The sequence below is a fragment of the Tursiops truncatus genome, chromosome 2 (assembly GCF_011762595.2).
Source record: "Tursiops truncatus isolate mTurTru1 chromosome 2, mTurTru1.mat.Y, whole genome shotgun sequence".
NCBI lineage: Eukaryota > Metazoa > Chordata > Mammalia > Artiodactyla > Delphinidae > Tursiops > Tursiops truncatus.
Genome location: NC_047035.1, coordinates 66634544 through 66655644, shown reverse-complemented (window position 1 = coordinate 66655644; position 21101 = coordinate 66634544). Strand labels below are relative to the sequence as shown.

The window sequence follows — 21101 nt, the reverse complement described above, 5'->3', positions numbered from 1 at the left end:
CAAATTAGTGAAAATCCATGCTATCAGAAAGCAAAATTTTACTGTCATCAAATTAATGAATAGAATATTTATATTGGAGATAATCTCTGATATAAGTATATTTTGTTGCAGTGGGGAGTAATGGATAGAAGAGTTTATTCTGATAGGGTAGAGTTATGAAAAAAGTTCTCCTTCACTTCATTAAGTAAAGATTGATGCAGGAATAAAACTTTTGGAAATGGTTCTTATAAGAGAAGCGACAAAGACTGAACACTCGCAAGGGGAGCAACATGATCCCATCTTGGTCCTCTCTCTTATTCTTCCAGGGGAGGGCAGAGAAAACAGCCAAGTAGTCCTAGTGTGGGGCCTGTTTTGATCTCTTTTCTATAGGGAGGGAGAAGCTACTGTATATGGCAGAGTAGTCAGACAATATGCTAAATATCCATGGGCTCAAGAGAAGCTGCACTACCAGACTGGCATTACATTATGAAAATGAGGCGATGCACTTTCTTCCTGTCTGGACTCTACAGATAGAAGGAAAGCCAGAGGCTTTTCTGCCTCTCATTCACTTAAATGAGATGGGGTGGGAATTTTAAATAAAGCCACCTTAATATTTCAGTCATCGTTTAAAGTGAAAGGCATTTATTGCTTGTGGAAGGCATTGGGCCTTTTGCCACATTAACTGAACTCCTATTCACTCATGATAGATTCTTGAGAAAAAGCTGTACAAATCCACACTAGTATTTTCCCCACCAACAGCAGTTTGGCCTCAATTATCTCTTTTACAGTAATACTCTTTGACTGCCAATTTGGACAGTAGTTTTTATAACATGAAAGCCTATTGGGGTTTGGAGAATCAGAAACTTACTGTTGCCATCATTAAATAAGTAAATGACCATGGGCCATATTTGGCTACTTTGGATTTTTGTGCTGTTTTTCCCCTACATTTTATAATTTATAATTACCTCAAATTGTAAAGCTTGAAACATGCTTGTACCTAATAGGTGGTAGACTTAGGTCATAGCTTTTCCTGGTATTCAGAGATAGTAAATCTTCATTATGTTTTCAGTTTGTAGTGTGAAACTTTAAAGGAGACAGTCAGTTTTGGACTTCTTCCAGGTGTCTTTCCGTGCAAATGTTGAACAGGATTATAATTAATGGATATTTGGCAAAGAATCGCATGATGTGGAAGAGAATTATTGTTTTAGCCATCAAATTATAAAAATTCTTTCCAAAATAAAATTGTTTTGTTGTTAGACAAATTGTAGCCAAGGGTTAAAGACTAGGAATTGTATTCCAATGTTTTATCCTTTTTTTTTTTTTTTTTTTTTTTACGGTACATGGGCCTCTTACTCTTGTGGCCTCTCCCGTTGCGGAGCACAGGCTCCGGACGCGCAGGCTCAGCGGCCATGGCTCACGGGCCCAGCCACTCCGCGGCATGTGGGATCTTCCCGAACCCGGGCACGAACCCGTGTCCCCTACATTGGCAGGCAGACTCTCAACCACTGCGCCACTAGGGAAGCCCTATCCTTTTTTTTAAATACAATTGTATTTATTTATTTTTATACAACAGGTTCTTATTAGTTATCCATTTTATACATATTAGTGGCCAATGTTTTATCTTTAAGGACACTCCTGGTACTCAGTCTGAAACTTCAGTCCTTGTTAGATTGGGAATCAAATTATAAAGCAAATACTGATATAATGCCATTGGTTAATGAACAACAATGTTTCCAATCTAAATTTAAGAAGCACGTTTCGAGAAGCCGGTAGGAGCCTGCGACGTTGTGCCGTTGTCCGAAGATTCTTCAATCACTATGTCAAGTGACACAGATGTTTCTCTTTCTTCATATGATGAAGATCAGGGATCTAAACTTATCCGAAAAGCTAGAGAGGCACCATTTGTCCCCATTGGAATGGCAGGTTTTGCAGCAATCATTGCATATGGATTATATAAATTGAAGAGCAGGGGCAATACTAAAATATCTGTTCACCTGATCCACATGCGCGTGGCAGCCCAAGGCTTTGTTGTGGGAGCAGTGACTCTTGGTGTGGGCTATTCCATGTATCAAGAATTCTGGGCAAAACCTAAACCTTAGAAGACGAGATGCTGTCTTGGTCTTGGTGGTGTTTGCTTTAGTTAGACATCTCATATTGAGGTTATATGTTTATGTTGAAAATAAATTCTGTGGGTTGGACAATAACATGGTAATTTGAATATTGGCTTCCTTTCTGGCAGGCTTGATTTGCCTAGTGACTAGTTCACTAGCTAGGTCATTCAGGGAAGTCAGATTAGCACAAAAATATGTCACTTTTTTTTTTTTTTTTTTTTTTTTTTGTGGTACGCGGGCCTCTCACTGTTGTGGCCTCTCCCGTTGTGGAGCACAGGCTCCGGCCATGGCTCACGGGCCCAGCCGCTCCGCGGCATGTGGGATCTTCCCGGACCGGGGCACGAACCCGTGTCCCCTGCATCGGCAGGTGGACTCTCAACCACTGCGCCACCAGGGAAGCCCAAAAAACATGTCACTTTTAAATGCACTTGGTAGTGGTACAGTGTCCGCCTTCTTAAACTCTTCTGATAAAATTAGTTGTAAAGAGGACAACATGCCAAACCTGAAAATGCTCCCAGTTGCTGCAGAATATCATATGCTTTTGATGTAATGTAGGAATCCTATTTACCCCAGTTAATTTAACTCTTTCTGACTGCCTTGTGGACTGAGTACTGTTTTTAAGGTCTGGTTGGCTCTTGAAGAACCCTTTCAGAACAGTGCACGGAATACAACATTATAAACCTCCCAGCAACTATGTGTGTGTTTTTAAACCAAACCTAAAGAGCTGGTAACAGCTGCTTTGAAGTAGTATCTGTTTGAGAATCATAGTTGTAAACATGAGAATAACTTAACTGTAGATCCCCGTTTAGCTGTTTTGTAATTGCAGAATTATAGTTTGCTGCTGTTATATTAGAATAATTTTTAAATGGCATTTTGAAATAGAAGTGTGTATTTTAAGTGCTAATGCAAAGGTAAATGAAAAATGCTTTTTAAATATGTGCAGTCTATTTTCTCTGAAAGAATCATAAATGTTAAACTAAATAAATTGCCTGTAATGGAAGTGAAAAAAAAAGAAGCAGGGCTTTTGTATTTGGGTCAACACATATTATAGGTAGAAGTTATAGTATGTTAGTTAACAGTTCAAAGAAATAGCCTGAGAATTAACAACTTTTGAACTATGACATGGAAAGACCCAGGATTTTAAAAACTCCCAAATGATTCTTATATAGTCAGCTTTCAGAATCACTTTGTCTAGACCAGCTTATCTGATGTTTGAATTCCTTGATTATCTAGGCTGTGTTTGGATGGGATGCTTCTGATATAGTTCATTCAGTTTTGTCGTTGAAGAATTTCTAGGCATTTTCTTCATAATATGTCTGACAGCTAAAATTCCTTAATATCTTAAAGTTCAATGAATAGTTAATGGCCAATGGGTAGTCAGATTCATATTAGAAACCACTTTTAAATCTATTAAACATTTATATGTTGAAAAAGTGCAAGTCCCACAGTCTATCATTTAAAAATTTTTGCACTTTGTCATAGATGTTAGAAATTTGATCAGAGTTTGATGTGTAGCTCTGAAGAATGTCTTCATGTCTTAAGTATGACAGTATTTGGAAATGGAGCAAAGCTTTTCCATGTAAAGTCTCAGCCTTTATATCCTGAAAGACACCTGGCTAGATAAAGTTAAGGTAATCAAGGTATAGCAGTTCTCCTCTCTGGAGTTCATGGAGAAAGAATATGTATAAAAAGGGATGTGTTTCATTATTAAACAGACAGCCTTTGGTGGTAGCTCACTATGAGCATGGGCAGGCTGAGCTTCATGTGCATCTAACAGAATTTGAAATACAAAATATTACATCTAAGAGCCCAACATGAACAGACGCTCACAGAAGAGCAAAAGAGTTCTCTGAGTTGCAGAGAAATATGTGTACAACAAGTAGGCTCCCCTAGGTGTTTACTGATCAACATAATGATGGATTCAAGACTGGAGGGAAGCCAGGATTTTATCTTAACTTTACTGGAAATATCAGAAGTGGGGGGAGAATGAGAATGAAAGAGAGAGAGAGAGAGAGCAAAGTGTGAGCATAAGAGAACTGTTTCGTTCCACCCCATGCTCTTTAGAATTTCCAGAAGCTTCACCTGTCCCCAGTGGTTCACAGTGAATGTAGTCTGGATCCCCTGGTGAATTCTTTGTTAGCATCATTAAGGTGAGGTGATTGGAAGCCTGTTGACTCCATTATTGAAGAGCCAATCTTTATCCCTAAACAGCAGATACACATCCAGATTCCTTGGACAAACTTGAATTCTTAATTAAGTTCCAAAGTGCAAGTGCTCTCTCTCACCAATGATTTTGAAATACTGTGCTTTCCACTAATTATTGTGTTTTATAATTCTTTTTGGCAGCAATTGACATAATTTCCTGTAACAAAATTCATTTCTAAAGTGAGCAAAATGATTGATCTTTAAATTAATAAAGCATATCCCCTTTGTGACTGTAGTCAATTCTCTCTCTCCTCTGCAGGAATGGAGCATAGAGTCCAAAACAGTGACTCATGAAAGAATTACTTATATTCCCTGTTGAAACACAGTCTGTGGGTACATTTGATGTGACTTTACCTTTTAAATTATGTTTTACTTAATCTGATACTAATATTAGTGGGCATTCCTTGATATTAAAGCAAATAATGTTTATAATTCAGGAGGTTTGGGAGTTGTAGAGGAGAATGACAGGGGAGAGCTAAAAAATACCAATCTCCTTTATAGTCAGTAAACAATTGTGTTTATGTTAAGCTAGCAGAAAATGATTATTTTCTTTTGCTGCAAGTATCTTTAAATAAATCAAGGAGCATCAGTAGCAGTAAATATTAGAGCACTGTGAACATTAAGAATAGCAGTTGATTTCTTCTTTTAAGTCTTAGTTGACTTTACACTGACATGCGCAAGGGCTGTATAGAATTACTCATCCAGGTATAATTATGGGCAGTTTCTGTTGTACATTTTTATTAGGTTCCAGCACTGAAGTTCTCAATCAAGCCTGGGAATTAGATACAATTTATGCCATGGAGACTTAGAATGGCATAATTGAGTAATTCCACACTGGTATAATTATGATCAGCCTAACATCTGGAATAATCAGTTTTAAATGCTTAACTGCTGTGAACTCTGACCCAAATCCAGATATGCAGTTTTTTCCTCTCAATACTCAAGAGAATTGGCAATTAAGACAATACTCAAAATAATTATTTTTTAGGATGTTTACATATTTACCAGAATCCGATAGACACCTAACCTCTTACAGTAAATTTCAGCTGAGATTTAAAAAGCCCTTACACAGATTACAACTTGGAAAATAACATTTAAACAATATTATTTAATTATTTGGACTTAGACATTTACCCTAGACAATGGATAGAAAATTCTCCATGGGATTCTTGAGATGGGTGTTTTATGATACTGTGTTTTTACCCCCAGAAAATAATTCCACTTATTGCAAACTAAACATTCTCTTTGTTGCTATTAGCATTCCTTATGGTCAGTAGAGGGAGCACAAGTTTTCTAACAAACCGTCACAAACTGAAGTGACGTATCAGTAATGGTATAAAAGGGAAAATCTAGGCTAGTTCATATTGGTTCATGTTCCAGGGTCCCTGAGAAAAATTAAAATTTATTAAGTAGAAGGCAAGAACTATAGAGATAAACTGTAGTATCAGATATGGAGACCATGTTTTAAGTTGAGATATATTAACAAGAAAAAAAATTTACATAATTCCTTTAATATTTAAAAATATGTGTTGTGATGCACAGATTGGCTAATGATTAATTTTACTGGAGGTTTTGTTTGTCTTTTGTTTGCTTTATTTCTTTATAAATTCCAGAGGTCACTTTAGGGGTGTCTGAAATGGTTACTTGTATGATGTACTAAAATTTGGTATAGCAAAAGAGGTGTGATTTATGCATGAGCCAGTTATGTTTTTGTATTTTTTAACAAGGGCTAGAAATTTTTTTTCTCAGAAGAGCATTCTAAAGACTGACTGCGTTGTGATTAAGGACTTAGTCATTAGCTAAGGACATATATTTCAGAAAAAAAAAACTTACAAAAGGCTTTTATAATGTGGCTGGTAGTTCCAATGGAATGTTTACATGTTTTGTGAGCATTTGATGGGACATGGAAGATGATTGTTGTCCTTGTCAAAAAGTTACTATGATATATGAGTGGTGCTATTTAGATCACAAAGAAACTCAGGTGGCATAGATGCTTATTTGTGATACTGTGTTAGGGTTAAGTACAGAGGAAACCAAGTCACTTTAATCCCTCTCTCTGGGGTCTTATAGCTATAAAAATAATGTCACCAAGCATTTCAGTAACAGTTTTACATTCTTCTTTAAAAATGAGACAGCTCTTTAAAATTAAATAGGACCAATGGAAATAGGGTCATTTTATAGAGGAGTTAATTGAGATGTATTGAGATTTAGTGAGCTATTCAAGATTGTATAGTACATTAGGATAGTCAACAAAACCAGAATCCAGAGCTTTTGACTCCTGGTTCAAGAACTTACGAACTAAGAGTTCATACAGCTGTAGTCTAGAATGATTTGAAAATATAGGAAAATTATTTAAACCCTGATCCTTTGTTAAGTGCCTGTTTTGTGCACAGCATTGTGTTATTACTTTTGTTTGATAAAAAATTGAGAAAAATCATAACCATCCATGAAACTATATTGTGCAGTGGTAATACAAATAGTGGACAAAGGGTGTTTCAAACAAAAAATGTTTATATTATATGAAAGCTAAAGGTACTTTTTAGGGCTAATGCAATAGAAAACTCCCTGCATACTAGTATATAGTTATGAGAGAATTTGGAGGAAATAGCCAAGGAGGTTTTGCTTCCATGTGAAGAGAATGGCTCTGAGACTGAGGGGCCATAATTTTTGGAGGAGGTAGTCTTTCACACTTGCTTAAATAGGATTACTGAGGCAGTCAGGTTGAACAGGGATGGTTTTGGAAACTATAGTTAAGAGGGAATGCTAAATCATATAATCGGAGAGCTAGCTTGAAGACTGTCTGTCCTTGCATTAATTTTACAGCTAAGGAAACTGAGACCTGAGTGATTCTGAGTTATTTGCCCAATGTTAGTCACACAGGTGGATGGGGGCAGAACTGGAATTAGTTCCCCTCCAAATGCCTGGATATGATAACAGAATCTAGAAGGAGGCAATTTATGGAGATACATTGGTTGTAAAGAGTAGAGTTGAGTACACTTTTGCAGAGAGGTTATTTCCATCAATCTTTAAAAGAGGGAAAAGAGAAATGTTAATTCATTTTTGGTTTTTTTGGAAGAATAAATCAGAATAGAAGAATGTAGTGATCCATGGAACAAATTGAAAAGTAGGATGAGCTGCCTGATGGCAAATATGAAAATGACCTTGCTAGCAACTTCTAAGACATTTGTATTAATAACAATATTAAAGATAACAAAAATGGTGTTACCAACACAGCTACCATTTATTGAATGTTTACCCTGTGGCATCATGTCAAGTATCTTATGTACCTTAGTTCATAAAATTATTGCACCCTGTGACCTGAGTATTACTATGCCATTTTGTAGATGAAGAAACTGAATCTCAAAGAGATTAAGTTATTACCCTGGTCACACCAGTAGTCAGCTATGGAATAAAAATTTGAATACTGATTCTGTTTGAATTCCAAAGCTAGTGTTTCTGAAACTTGACTAATGAAAAGACCCTCTTTCTAAAGGAAAATAATCTGCCCCATGCCCCAAATAGACTTATTTTTATTATTAGACTACTTTAAGCATAAACACAGATTCCCTAAACTTATAGCTCTTATATAATTTTTTAAAACTAAAAAAATAACATATTAAATTCAAGCAAACTTACAAGATCAATAAAATTCAAATTAATGATAATAATATGAAAGATGAAGTTTTTGCTGAAATGAAAATACCAATTGCAAGATGAATTTGTAGCTAAATACTATTGCACAACTGTTGGTGGGAATGTAAATTGATACAGCCACTATGGAGAACAGTATGGAGGTTCATTAAAAAACTAAAAATAGAACTACCATATGACCCAGCAATCCCACTACTGGCATATACCCTGAGAAAACCATAATTCAAAAAGAGTCATGTACCACGATGTTCATTGCAGCACTGTTTACAATAGCCAGGACATGGAAACAACCTAAGTGTCCATTGACAGATGAATGGGTAAAGAAGATGTGGCACATATACAATGGACTATTACTCAGCCATAAAAAGAAACGAAATTGAGTTATTTGTAGTGAGGTGGATGGTCCTAGAGTCTGTCATACAGAGTGAAGTAAGTCAGAAAGAGAAAAACAAATACCGTATGCTAATATGTATATATGGAATCTAAAAAAAATAAAATAATGGTCACGAAGAACCTAGGGGCAGGACGGGAATAAAAATGCAGACCTACTAGAGAATGGACTTGAGGACACGGGCAGGGGGAAGGGTAAGCTGGGACAAAGAGAATGGCATGGACATATATACACTACCAAATGTAAAACTGATTTTACAGTTTTGGGAAGCAGCCGCACAGCATAGGGAGATCAGCTCGGTGCTTCGTGACCACCTAGAGGGGTGGGTTAGGGAGGGTGGGAGGGAGGGAGACGCAAGAGGGAAGACATACGGGGATATATGTATATGTATAACTGATTCACTTTGTTATGAAGCAGAAACTAACACACCATTGTAAAGCAATTATACTCCAATAAAGATGTTAAAAAAGATGTTAAAGACGTTATTGCACAGTTCTTCTGAGTTTGGCGTGCCTATATTGCTACATGCTTTGTGAGAACTTGGTTCCACTTCCACTTTCCTCTATTCTTAACTTTTTCAAATTATCCCTTCTGACAGTACTCTTTAATAGTATCATTTGCTCTTCACTTGGTGTCATCAGTTATTTATTGTTAATTATACCTCTGTTCTCCTTAGCTGGGACAAAGAACTGCCAATTTGATGGTTTGGATGCTGAAATGTCATGGCAGTGTATATTTAGTTATAAGATGATGGTCATCCAGGTGATCTGGGATATGTTCATTTTTTTCAGTTTATCATCTAGAAGAAACCACAAAACTTAAGAAATTCATAGTGTCTACAAATCATAACCAGGTCTCTGGTGTTTCCACTTCCAGAAAAAATTACACTGCCCTTTCCCTCAAAACTCTCAAAACCATCTTGTTTCTGTGAGATAATAGTGGAGACCCAGGAAAGCCTCCATCTCCATCTACTCTCAGTGCTGCCTTAGTTCAGGCTACCACTGTTTTGCATCTGAACTTCTGCCACAGCTCCTAGTTTTACCCCACCAGACTATTCTCCACAGTGTATTCTACACTAGTGAGTTTTCTGTAATACAAACTTTTAGAACTCAGCTTAGCTACCACTTCTTTCTGGAAACTTTGCCCCATTTCTTCTTATCACCTGCTTCCTGACCCTATCCATTATCACCTTTGCTATCCTCTCCCCTAGATTGAATTAGTTACCTTTCCTTTATTCTTGTTTTATAACTCCATAACATTCTAGGCCTACCTTATTAAAATGCTTAGCACATTGTGTTGAATCCTTAATTTTGGGTCTCCCCAAGTAGGGTGTTAGGTTCTTGAAAGTGAAGCCTACGTTGTACATCTTTTACGTAGCACATTGTCTGAAAAGGAGGAAGGTTCTGATGATACAGCTGTGACCTTGAATCACAGGTCAGTTGTACTTTTAGGAGGAGTCAAAAATATGCAAGAGCAAAGTAGACATTTCCTTGTCTTTCCCATTCATGTATGTGAAATTTATACAAATTACCTAAATAGTTAATATAGTAGACTCTTTGAGTGTATAATCAACATAATTTTGGAAGTAATCTTTCCATAAGGAATTATATGATAGCATCATTTTGCTCTCTTTTTGTGTTCTTTTGGTTAGGAGCTGTGATTATCTCCACGCCCCAGGACATTGCATTGATGGACGCACATAAGGGAGCTGAGATGTTTCGAAAAGTCCACGTGCCTGTAAGCATTTACACCTTCATTGTTGCAAAAATCTGAAACACTTCTAACTGAAAAAGCAAATCATGGAGAAATACAATCCAAATGTTAATTTAGTTCTGTGCAGAAATCTGTATGAACACCCTACTTCATTTTGATGGTCACTCTAAAAACACATATATAGGCACAAACATATATGCATGTTATATTAATCAAGGAGAATTCTAGAACATCCTTCAGGCATGAATTTTCTGAACAAGTACTACCTTTCTCAACTATTTGTAGCTATCACTGAAAAAATAATAATAAGAGAATTTTAAGAAATTATTTAGGTAGATACACTTGAACAGATCACTGATGGGAAACAGGTGAAAAAGATAACCTTTTTCCTTCTGTCTTCTACAGTTTAACTCATTTGTAACTCACCATTTTCTTGAAAGTAAGAATTTTGTATACAAAAATGGCAAAAAAATAAAAAATACAAAAATAAGAGAAAGGACAATTAAAATCAGGTGGAGTCAGAAGTGAAGTCTGTAAATAACTTGCATGCCATTAGGGGACTTAAATACATGCTAGAAGTATGCCATGAATTTTGCAGCAGCCACAGGGAAAGAAACATAGGACCATTATACAACTGTCCATTTCCATGAGGTTAAAAGAGAGCTTGAAGCACTATTTACAATAGCCAAGACATGGAAGCAACCTAAATGTCCATCAACAGATGAATGGATAAAGAAGATGTGGTGCATATATACAATGGAATATTACTCAGCCATCAAAAAGAATGAAATAATGCCATTTGTGCCTATATGGATGGACCTAGAGATTATCATACTAAGCGAAATAACTCAGAAAGGGAAAGGTAAATACCATATGATATCACTTGTATGTGGAATCTAAAGTACAGTACACATCAACATACCTACGAAACAAAAACAGACTCAAAGACATAGAGAACAGACTCGTGGTTGCCAAGGGGGTTGGGGGGTAGGGGAGGGAAGGAACAGGTGTTTGGGATTAGCAGATGCAAACTGTTATATACAGGATGGATAAACAACAAGGTCATACTGTATAGGACAGGGAACTATATTCAATGTCCTGTGATAAACCATAATGGAAAAGAATATGAAAAAGAATATATATATATGTATGTATGTATAACTGAGTCACTTTGCTATATAGAAGAAATTAACACAACATTGTAAATCAACTATACTTAAGTAAAATTAAAAAAAAAAAAGCTTGCTGCTCAAGAGAAGCAGAGGTGAGAGAAGAGAGGTATAACTCTCCAGGTCCTTAGAAATAAAAGAAACCCTGTATGTAATGAACACATTTTTATCACCTTTGTAACCATAAATAGAGGGTTCTTCCTCCTAGTGTGCCTCATCAAAATCAAGTGGACTTGTGCCAGAGAGTGGTTTAGAACAAGCATTTCAGTAAGATGCCAACGTGATGCTTCCATCTCTATGGCTCCTAGTGGCCTTGCTTAATTCAGGGTTAGATTTTTGAGCTTATAGAGCAGAGCTTTTTGGTTTTATTTTCCATGATGGTTTATTACAGGATATTGAATATAGTTCCCTGTGCTATACAGTAGGACCTTGTTGTTTATCCACTCTATATATAATAGTTTGCATCTGTTCACCCCAAACTCCCAGTCCAAACCACACCCCCACAATCACAGGTGTGTTCTCTATGTCTGTGAGTCTGTTTCTGTTTCATAGATAAGATCATTTGTGCCACACTTCAGATTCCACATTTAAGTGATATTATATGGCATTTATCTTTCTCTTTCTGACTTATTCTACTTAGTATGATAATCTCTAGGTCCATCCATGTAGGCGCAAATGACATTATTTCATTCTTTTTGATGGCTGAGTAATATTCAGTTGTATATATATATACCACATCATCTTTATCCATTCATCTGTCAGTGGACATTTAGGTTGTTTCCATGTCTTGGCTCTTGTAAATAGTGCTGCTATGAACATTGAGGTGTGTGTATTTTTTGAATTACAGTTTTGTCCGGATATATGGCCAGGAGTAGGATTGCTGGATCATATGGCAACTCTATTTTTAGTTTTTGAGGAGCCTTCATACTGTTCTCCATAGTGGCTGCACCAACTTACATTCCCACCAACAGTATAGGAGAGTTCCTTTTTCTCCACACCCTATCCAGCATTTGTTATTTGAAGACTGTTTAATGATGGGCATTCTGTGATGGTATCTCTTTGTTAGTTTTGATTTGCATTTCTCTAATAATTAACCATGTTGAGCATCTTTTCATGTGCCTATTGGTCGTCCATATGTCTTCTTTGGAGAAATGTCTATTTAGGTCTTCTGCCCATTTCCTGATTGAGTTGTTTGTTTTTTTGTTGTTAGTTGTATGAGCTGTTTGTATATTTTGGAAATAAGCCCTTGTCAGTTGTATCATGTGCAAATATTTTCTCCCAGTCCATAGGTTGTCTTTTCATTTTGTTTATGGTTTCCTTTGCTGTGCAAAAGCTTGTAAGTTTGATTAGGTTCCATTTGTTTATTTTTCCTTTTATTTCTTTTGCCTTAGGAGACTGACCTAAGAAAACATTGCTACAGTTTATGTCAGAGAATGTTTTACCTATGTTCTCTTCTAGGAGTTTTATGGTGTGATGTCTTATATTTGTCTTTAAGCCATTTTGAGTTCATTTTTATATATGGTGTGAGGGTGTGTTTTAACTTCGTTGATTTACATGTAGTTGTACAGCTTTCCCGACACCATTTGCTGACTAGATTGTCACTGTACATTCTTGCTTCCTTTGTGGAAGATTCATTGACTCTAGCTGTGTGGTTTTATTTCTGGGCTCTCTATTCTGTTCCATTGATCCGTATGTCTGTTTTTGTGCCTAGAGCAGAGCTTTTTAGACTGTAGCCAGGTATTAGCTTCAGAGGGTCTCATGATTCTCTCTCCTTCCCCATCCCCACCAAATTGTACACTTTGTGTTTGTTTTGGTATGGAGAGAATTCTTCAATGAGAGCATGATGCAGTATAAGAACCAATGATGTATTAGAATGAATAGACTCTCAGGGAAGCTTTTGTAAATGTTTTTTATCTCAGGGGAGCTTCTGAAAAGTATAAAATTGTAGAGTAGTGGAGTTGAGATGATCCTCTTCAACAAGTACCTGTTTTCCCTTGCCAGTTAGTGCAGACCTGTACACAGTTAGTAAGCCATGGAGCTCTGGATGGATCAACATGCCCTTATGAAAATTGAGGACCCTGGAAAAGATGATGCCTGTGTGCTTACCTCCTAGTTGATTTGAGGGTATTCTCACTAGCAGAGTCGGAAAATGTTTGAGGGCCTGGTTTTGTATGAGGATAAATGAGTGATAAAACCCCCCATGGTGTTCTGTGTTTGAAGTTTAGCTTGGAAAAATTTTAAAGCAATGGTAACCAAATGCCCATTTCAGATAGAAAACTGTCTCAATGAAGCACTTAGTTTAACAGTATTATTTCCTGTTATGCCCTCCAAGATAAACGAGATGCAAGTAATGCCTACTCAGATAACTAAATAAGATTACTCATATGAGATTTTAAACTATAAATCAGCAAAAAGTTAGAGCTATCCACCAAAAATTATGAGAACAAATAATTCATAATCCTTCTTACTGCCACTTCAAGGTCAGGATAATAGCCATTCTATCAGCATTTAAGTGAATGCTTAGCTTCTCATTCCTGTAAGATGAGGGTGGAGGCATGTGTCCAGCTCACTCTAAAGCATCATGAAATCCTTGAGAGAAAAGTTTTTAAAAGAGAAGAAGCCAGACTTTTGTTAGGTGGGTGCCACTGAAGGATAAAAGTTGAGGCTGTCAGCAAGGAAGTATTCCAGGTGAAGGATCTTGGGCTGCACAAGGCTCATAGGACCAGTGGAGGATTAGTTTTGGAGTAAAGGAGCTGTTTGTGATCTGAAAGTGGATGTCGGAGTGTAAGTTTGCAGAGTCGGAGCAGTCCTGGGTCACGACAAGGTACAGGATATGATTGCTCATGGATGTGTGGGGCTGAAGAGGAGTGGAAATGAAAGTCATTGGAAATGCATACTCCCTCTATTATTTTTTGACTCTTACTGTACCTTTATTATAGCCCTCGTTTTTCACCCGTTTTAGTTATTTGCCTTCTAAACAGCAAAAATTTGAAAAAAGAGGGAGAATGTCTTAATCATCTCTTAACCTGCAGAGCAAGACAGGTGCTCAGTAATCTTTGCAAGTGAATGAGTGAGAACTTCCCAGCAGAGAGCTCTGTAAGCAGTTGGAGGACAGCCACTGTATAGCTGCATTGTAAAGGGAATCCTGGCTTCCAGTAGGATGTGGATTTGATGACCTCTGAGATCCTTCTGGCACTCGGAGTCTGAAATTAGAAAATGTTCCGTAAATGTAAAGGAGAAATGTTATGCCTTGTGTATACCACTTTATTTCATTTTTTCCCTGGGTTTTAGTCTTGCTCTCTGTTTTTTCCTTTTGAAGTGCATTAGTTACCATGGAAACAGTGATGTCTTTGGAATTCATTGGTATGGTCAGAGTTTATTAATGTCTACAAGAACATTTTGAAGTTAATTTAAATAATTTCTTAAAACTCAAGGCTCAGATAGGGAAAGGAGAAGAAGAGATGACTATTAAATTCTCTGTTCTCTGCTTGAAATGATATCAACTCTGCCAAATCCTTGATTATCTCAGTATTTGTAGATAGACTATTTTTTTAAAAAATAATAACCATTTTTCAATCTTACACATTTTTAATGGTGACTACTTTATGTGCTGTGTCATTCTCATCCATTTTCTTTTACCATCTTTATTGGAGTATATTGCCTTACAATGTTGTGTTAGTTTCTGCTGTATAACAAAGTGATACATATATCCCCATATACCCTCCCTCTTGAGTCTCCCTCCCACCCTCCCTATCCCACCCCTCTAGGTGGTCACGAAGCACCGAGCTGATCTCCCTGTGCTATGCGGCTGCTTCCCACTGGCTATCTATTTTACATTTGGTAGTGTATATATGTCATTGCCACTCTCACTTCATCCCAGCTTACCCTTCCCCCTCCCCATGTCCTCAAGTCCATTCTCTCCTTCTGCATGTTTATTCCTGTCCTGCCCCTAGGTTCCTCAGAACATTTTTTTTTTTTTAGATTCCATATATATGTGTTAGCATTTGTTTTTCTCTTTCTGGCTTACTTCATTCTGTATGACAGATTCTAGGTCCATTCACCTCACTACAAATAACTCAATTTTGTTTCTTCTTATGGCTGAGTATTATTCCATTGTATATATGTGCCACATCTTCTTTATCCATTCATCTGTCGATGGACACTTAAGTTGCTTCCATGTCCTGGCTATTGTAAATAGAACTGCAATGAACATTGTAGGACATGACTCTTTTTGAATTGTGGTTTTCTCAGGGTATATGCCCAGCAGGGGATTGCTGGGTCATATGGTAGTTCTATTTTTAGTTTTTTAAGGAACCTCCATACTGGTCTCCATAGTGGCTGTATCAATTTACATTCCCACCAACAGTGCAAGAGGGTTCCCTTTTCTCCACACCCTCTCCAGCATTTATTGTTTGTAGATTTTTTTGATGCTGGCCGTTCTGACCAGTGTGAGGTGATACCTCATTGTAGTTTTGATTTGCATTTCTCTAATGATTAATGATGTTGAGCATCCTTTCATGTGTTTGTTGGCAATCTGTATACCTTCTTTGGAGAAATGTCTGTTTAGGTCTTCTAAATCCATTTTTGGATTGGGTTGTTTGTTTTTCTGATATTGAGCTGCATGAGCTGCTTGTATATTTTGGAAATTAATCCTTTGTCAGTTGCTTTGTTTGCAAATATTTTCTCCCATTCTGAGGGCTGTCTTTTCATCTTGTTTACCTCATCCATTTTTGTTGCCTTCTTTTATAAGGGAAAACCAGGCACCTCAATTTGGAACCCTTCCCCTACCATTTGAACTTTTAGAGTCACAGGGATTTCACTATCCAGCCCTCTCTTCTTAGGTAATCTCCTTTCCAGCTCCTGAAAAGTATATTAAAGTATACTCTCTTATTCTTTCTGTACATAAGGGATCACTTAATTTTAATTCAATAAATAGCTATTAGTTTATTCTACAAATATATATTTACTTATATTGAGTGCCTTCTATAAGCCAAGTACTGTGGTAAGCTCCATTGGTGATTTAAAAAAAGGTGAGGATGAAGCCTTTTTTTTTTTCCTTAAGTACATTATCATTTTGTAGACTAACTCTATTATGGTGCAGGGGCCCTAAATTCTGAGGGACATGAGAACACTTTTCTCTATCAAGGAAGGTTTTCATGGAAAAGCCATTCTTTTTTGTTTGTTTGTTTATTTGTTTTTAATGTCCGTGTAATTTTGTACATGCTGGTCCCTTCCCTGAGAAGCCATTGTCAGTTCATATTCATTTTTCAAATCCCTGCTCAGGCATTACATCCTCTAGGAAGCTTTTCCCAAACTACCAGAAAAGATTAATAATTTTTTCTCTGAACCACTTGAACATATATCTAGTTTGGCTCTTATCCCACTACAAGTTTACCTGTCAGTCCCATCAGAAGAATGTGAGCTCTTCTTGGAGGGCAATAAACATGCCTTAAAAATCCTTAAATGTTCACTACCTGGCATGTAGCATGCATATGATGAATACTCCCTATACTGATATTTGACCTGGGATATAATGCCATCCACAATTTGCTGTTCCCACCTCAAGGCCGCTCTGACTGGCATTATCTCTGCCACAGGCAACCTGGTCGTCTTTCACTTCTGGAAGATTTCCATAGTTTCTCTTCTCATGGACTTCAGCATGCTGTTTCCCCATCTGAGAACACTTTACCCTCACTTTTCACCTGTAGCTCCTTTTTATCCTTTGGTGCTTAGATTTTTTTTTTTAATTTATTTATTTTTGGCTGTGCTGGGTCTTCATTTCTGTGCGAGGGCTTTCTCTAGTTGCGGTGAGCGGGGGCCACTCTTCATTGTGGTGTGCGGGCCTCTCACTGTCGCCAGCTCTCCTGTTGCGGAGCACAGGCTCCAGACGCGCAGGCTCAGTAGTTGTGGCTCACGGGCCCAGTTGCTCCAGGACATGTGGGATCCTCCCAGACCAGGGCTCAAACCCGTGGCCCCTGCATTGGCAGGCAGATTCTCAACCACTGCGCCACCAGGGAAGCCCCCTTTGGTGCTTAGATTGAACAGCTCTTTCTCTGGGGGACTTACCCTGACCCTGTTGACTAGGTAAGCTCTTTCTAGTGTATGATTTAGTAACACTGTTTCCCCTTTTGTAACTGTTTTCACATTTTGTCAGTACTTTCACATTTATAGTGCCATAAGGTCAGCTCCAGCCACTGACCCCCTTCTGTGTTCAGAACATATAGCTGCACTAAATATATACTGAATGAATGATTGGAGGAGGATTTTCATAGGTATATCACAGGACTGGGGGAGGGACAGAATTCAGTCTGAAAAGAATCAGGAAATCACAAGTGTTCAGGGTTGTTCAATTTGTCTATAGCTGAAGTAATATGTTTGGATATGTCTTTGCTAGGCCTAGGTTTAGTCAAGCTTTAGACACTAGAGTAAGAAATTTGGACATTCTTCTTGAGATTTTTAGAGGCGTCCATAAAGAATGCTGGATAGGAAATAGACAAAATTAGAGTGGAGCTTTAAAAGGATTTAATCTGATAGAGATGAATAGAAAGAATAGGAGCCAGGAGAGTGTGGAGGCAGTAAGGAAGCATTAGCAATGGTCACAGTCATTCACAGTGCAGGTTGTGACCCACAAATGAGTCAGGAAATCAATTCAGTGAGAGATGTAACCAAAGTTCTTAAACAATATCAGGGTAAATTGCCCTTAGGAAGAGAAAGTGTTATTTCATAGGGATATGGTCTCAGTCATAAACATATATACGTGTGCTTTTGTATCAGATCAAGATGTCAAATATTTTTCTTATAAGACAGTTTTAATACGTTGGGAAAACGCTAGTATAGGTGATAGGCAGTAAGGGTCTGATTTAGAGTAATGGCAATGAAAATGGAAAGGGAAATAAATGTAATCGACATTTTGAAAGAAGAATAGACAGGCTTGGCAATTGATTACATAGAGTAGGGTGGTTAGAAAAAAAAAAAGGCAGAAATCAAAGGGATTTTGAGAGTTATGCTGCCGTTAATAAATCTACCAGGAGCTAGTTTTTTACTCAGGTTGACAGTGAACTAGAAATAAGAGGTTAGATTCTCAGTCACAAATCCCTGCCCGATCTCTAAGCATTGTGATTTAAAACTGTTTGGCAAGGAAGAGACTGGTAGAGAAAATGATTTGGTGTTGGCCTTTTTAGTACTATTCACATCACATGATGTATGTGACTATCCCTTCTCCTAACCGAACCAGATTTTTTTATTTATCTGTATATTTGTAGCCTCTTATACACAGATTTTTTAAAGCACATAGAGAGCTATATTCTTTAAGTATATCTTTTATGGTTGCAAATTAAATTACATTAGAAATTGTATTATAATTTTAAGGCAGTAGGGTACAGCTTACAGAGGCACTTTTACATAGTAGTTAAGAAGGGTGAGCTCGGGAGTCTGAATGCTAGAGTTCAAATCCTAGATCTGTCACTTTTTAGCAGTATGACCTGAGCAAGTTACTTAATCTGTGCCTCAGTTTTCTCATTCATTATATGGGAATTATAATAGTATTTCCCTCAGAGGGTTGAGGTGAGAATTAAGTGAGGGCTTAGTACAGTGTTTGGTACAATCTAATCACTCGATGTCAATATAATGTTATATAATTAATGTTTATTATAATTGCTATCATGAAACATAAATTTATAGTTCATAGGTGTTTTTGTATTTGGCCGAGGTATTTTGACTAGTCTCTTTATTTGCTAATAAGAATTTTAACAAGAAATTTTTTAAAATTTAGATAAATAGTGTCTTTGAGATCTCCTTATTTCTTGAGTATTTTAGTTGAGCCTAAATTGTTCTCTAGATTTATTAAGTTGTTAAAGTTATTTAGAGTCTAAAATTCTGCATTATTTAATGTCGGCTAACTGCTGTCACAAGTAGACCTCAAAATTTATAATGATGCAAGCACAATAGACGCTTCTTTCTTGCTCATGTAACAGTACTAGTATATGAACAGGTGAGCATGGTGGCTTTCTTCCACAAAGTCATTTAGGCTGTTAGAGCCTCTGCCATTTTAAAATGTGACTTCTAAGGTCACCATTTGGCCATCCTCATTTGAGCTAGCCAGAAGAGAAAGACAGTACAGAGAGATGTCATGGGAGCTTTTTATGGATGAGGCCTGGTTGTGGCACACGTACTTACACTCTCATTCCCCCAACTAAAACTCTGTTATGTGATCACAGTCATGTTTCTCAAGGAGCCTGAGAAACATAGGTTAGCTATGTGCTAAGCAAGAAAGATGAGACCATGGATTTTGGTGAGCAGCTAGCTGTCTGTGCTATAGTTGACGTGGCAACAAATATATTAAAGCCTAATGCTGGTCACTGAACTTTTTTTTTTCTTATAATTAATTTTGAACATTCTAGGGACTTCCCTGGTGGCGCAGTGGTTGAGAATCCGCCTGCCAATGCAGGGGACACGGGTTCGATCCCTGGTCCAGGAAGATCCCACATGCTGCAAAGCAGCTAAGCCTGTGAGCCACAGCTGCTGACCCCACATGCCACAACTACTGAAGCCCACACACCTAGAGCCCGTGCTCTGCAGCAAGAGAAGCCACCGCAATGAGAAGCCTCACACCGCAACTAAGAGTAGCCCCCGCTCGCCGCAACTAGAGAAAGCCCGTGCGCAGAAACAAAGACCCAACTCAGCCAAAAAAAAAAAAAAGAGAGAGAGAGAAAATTCTATGACTATTTCAGCCTTGCAAATAGTTAATTATTTTATAAAAGAGAGATAGGAATTTTGCTTTTGTTTTTAGCCAGCAGGTTTTCTTTTCCAGCTGGCTAAAAACAAAAAAACAGAGTCCTACTGCAGTGTGGATTTTGTGGTATTTATTTGTAAGGGTTAATGATTATATTGTCTCCTAAGAAAAATTAGGTGATCTTAGAACCTAAAATAGTTGATTCTTATTAATGTTTTCTTTCCGTTTTCCATTTTTATTACCAAAGACCCTACAAGTTGTTCTTAGTGATGAGGATCAGAATTGTAGTTTATTCTTTTCCTGGCACAGTCACCATTCATGGCAGTAGATTATCCATTTGGACCAGGAGTTTCACATCTTCACCCTTGAATGCCTTCAAAACTTATGTGTTCATCATATCTGTCTCGGAGCTTGTTCAGCATCTAGTTTGTCTTTTGGACCCCAAAAGTTCTATTTTCTTTAATACCTCAAGCCCATCTACCTCACAAAACAATTTAGAAATAGGTAATCTTACATGAAAGTGGAGGCAAGTGACACATTTATTCTTTTCATCCTTGAGCATAGTTTTTTCCTCTATGATCATCAAGTTCTCTCCCTTGATTCTTTGAGAAATTTAATACCTTTGATGTATTTAGAGAACCTTTCATTATTGGCTTTGCAGGCCTTGGAAGGTGCTGTTAGTATTCTTTCTAGGAACGCTATTTATTAGTTTGCACATGATGTATCGCATGTGGCTTCCTTCTGCACAATTGGGTAATCTTTCCACTTTTGAAAAATGACTTTCCTTCAGTGACAACCTTTATAAGACTGAGTAGGTAGCATTATGCATCTCGGCCATAGTTGCATCTTAGAGACTGAAGATGTTTGCTCATTTTTGTCTTTCTCTAGCATCTCTCAGAAGTCCATGTATGCTTTAAACGAGAATGCTGTTCTGTGTGATTTACATGAATTAAACTAATCTAACCCTCACAACAACCCTGTGAAGTAATAACATTATTTTCCCCATTTTGCAGATGAGGAAACTGTAGTACAGAGAGATTAAATAATTCGCATAAGGCTACCCATCTGTTTAGTGGGCCTCTGGGATCCTGTCCTAAATGGTCTGCTTTCCAGAGCCCACATTCTTAATTGCTATTTCTGTGGGTTATCTA

The 21101-nt window shown here is 37.4% G+C and overlaps 1 protein-coding gene and 1 pseudogene across 2 annotated transcripts in view; both read left to right on the top strand.

Moving 5' to 3' along the window:
• The window catches only part of NUBPL (NUBP iron-sulfur cluster assembly factor, mitochondrial), a 297899-nt gene that overhangs the window by 197532 nt on the left and 79266 nt on the right, over window positions 1-21101 (top strand). For both annotated transcript variants that reach the window (XM_073800566.1, XM_073800565.1), the window contains one exon: window positions 9989-10074. In XM_073800566.1, the coding sequence (XP_073656667.1) occupies window positions 9989-10074 (86 nt within the window). The remainder of the gene's footprint in view (window positions 1-9988; window positions 10075-21101) is intronic.
• On the top strand, window positions 1791-3020 carry LOC109548085 (HIG1 domain family member 1A, mitochondrial pseudogene; annotated as a pseudogene).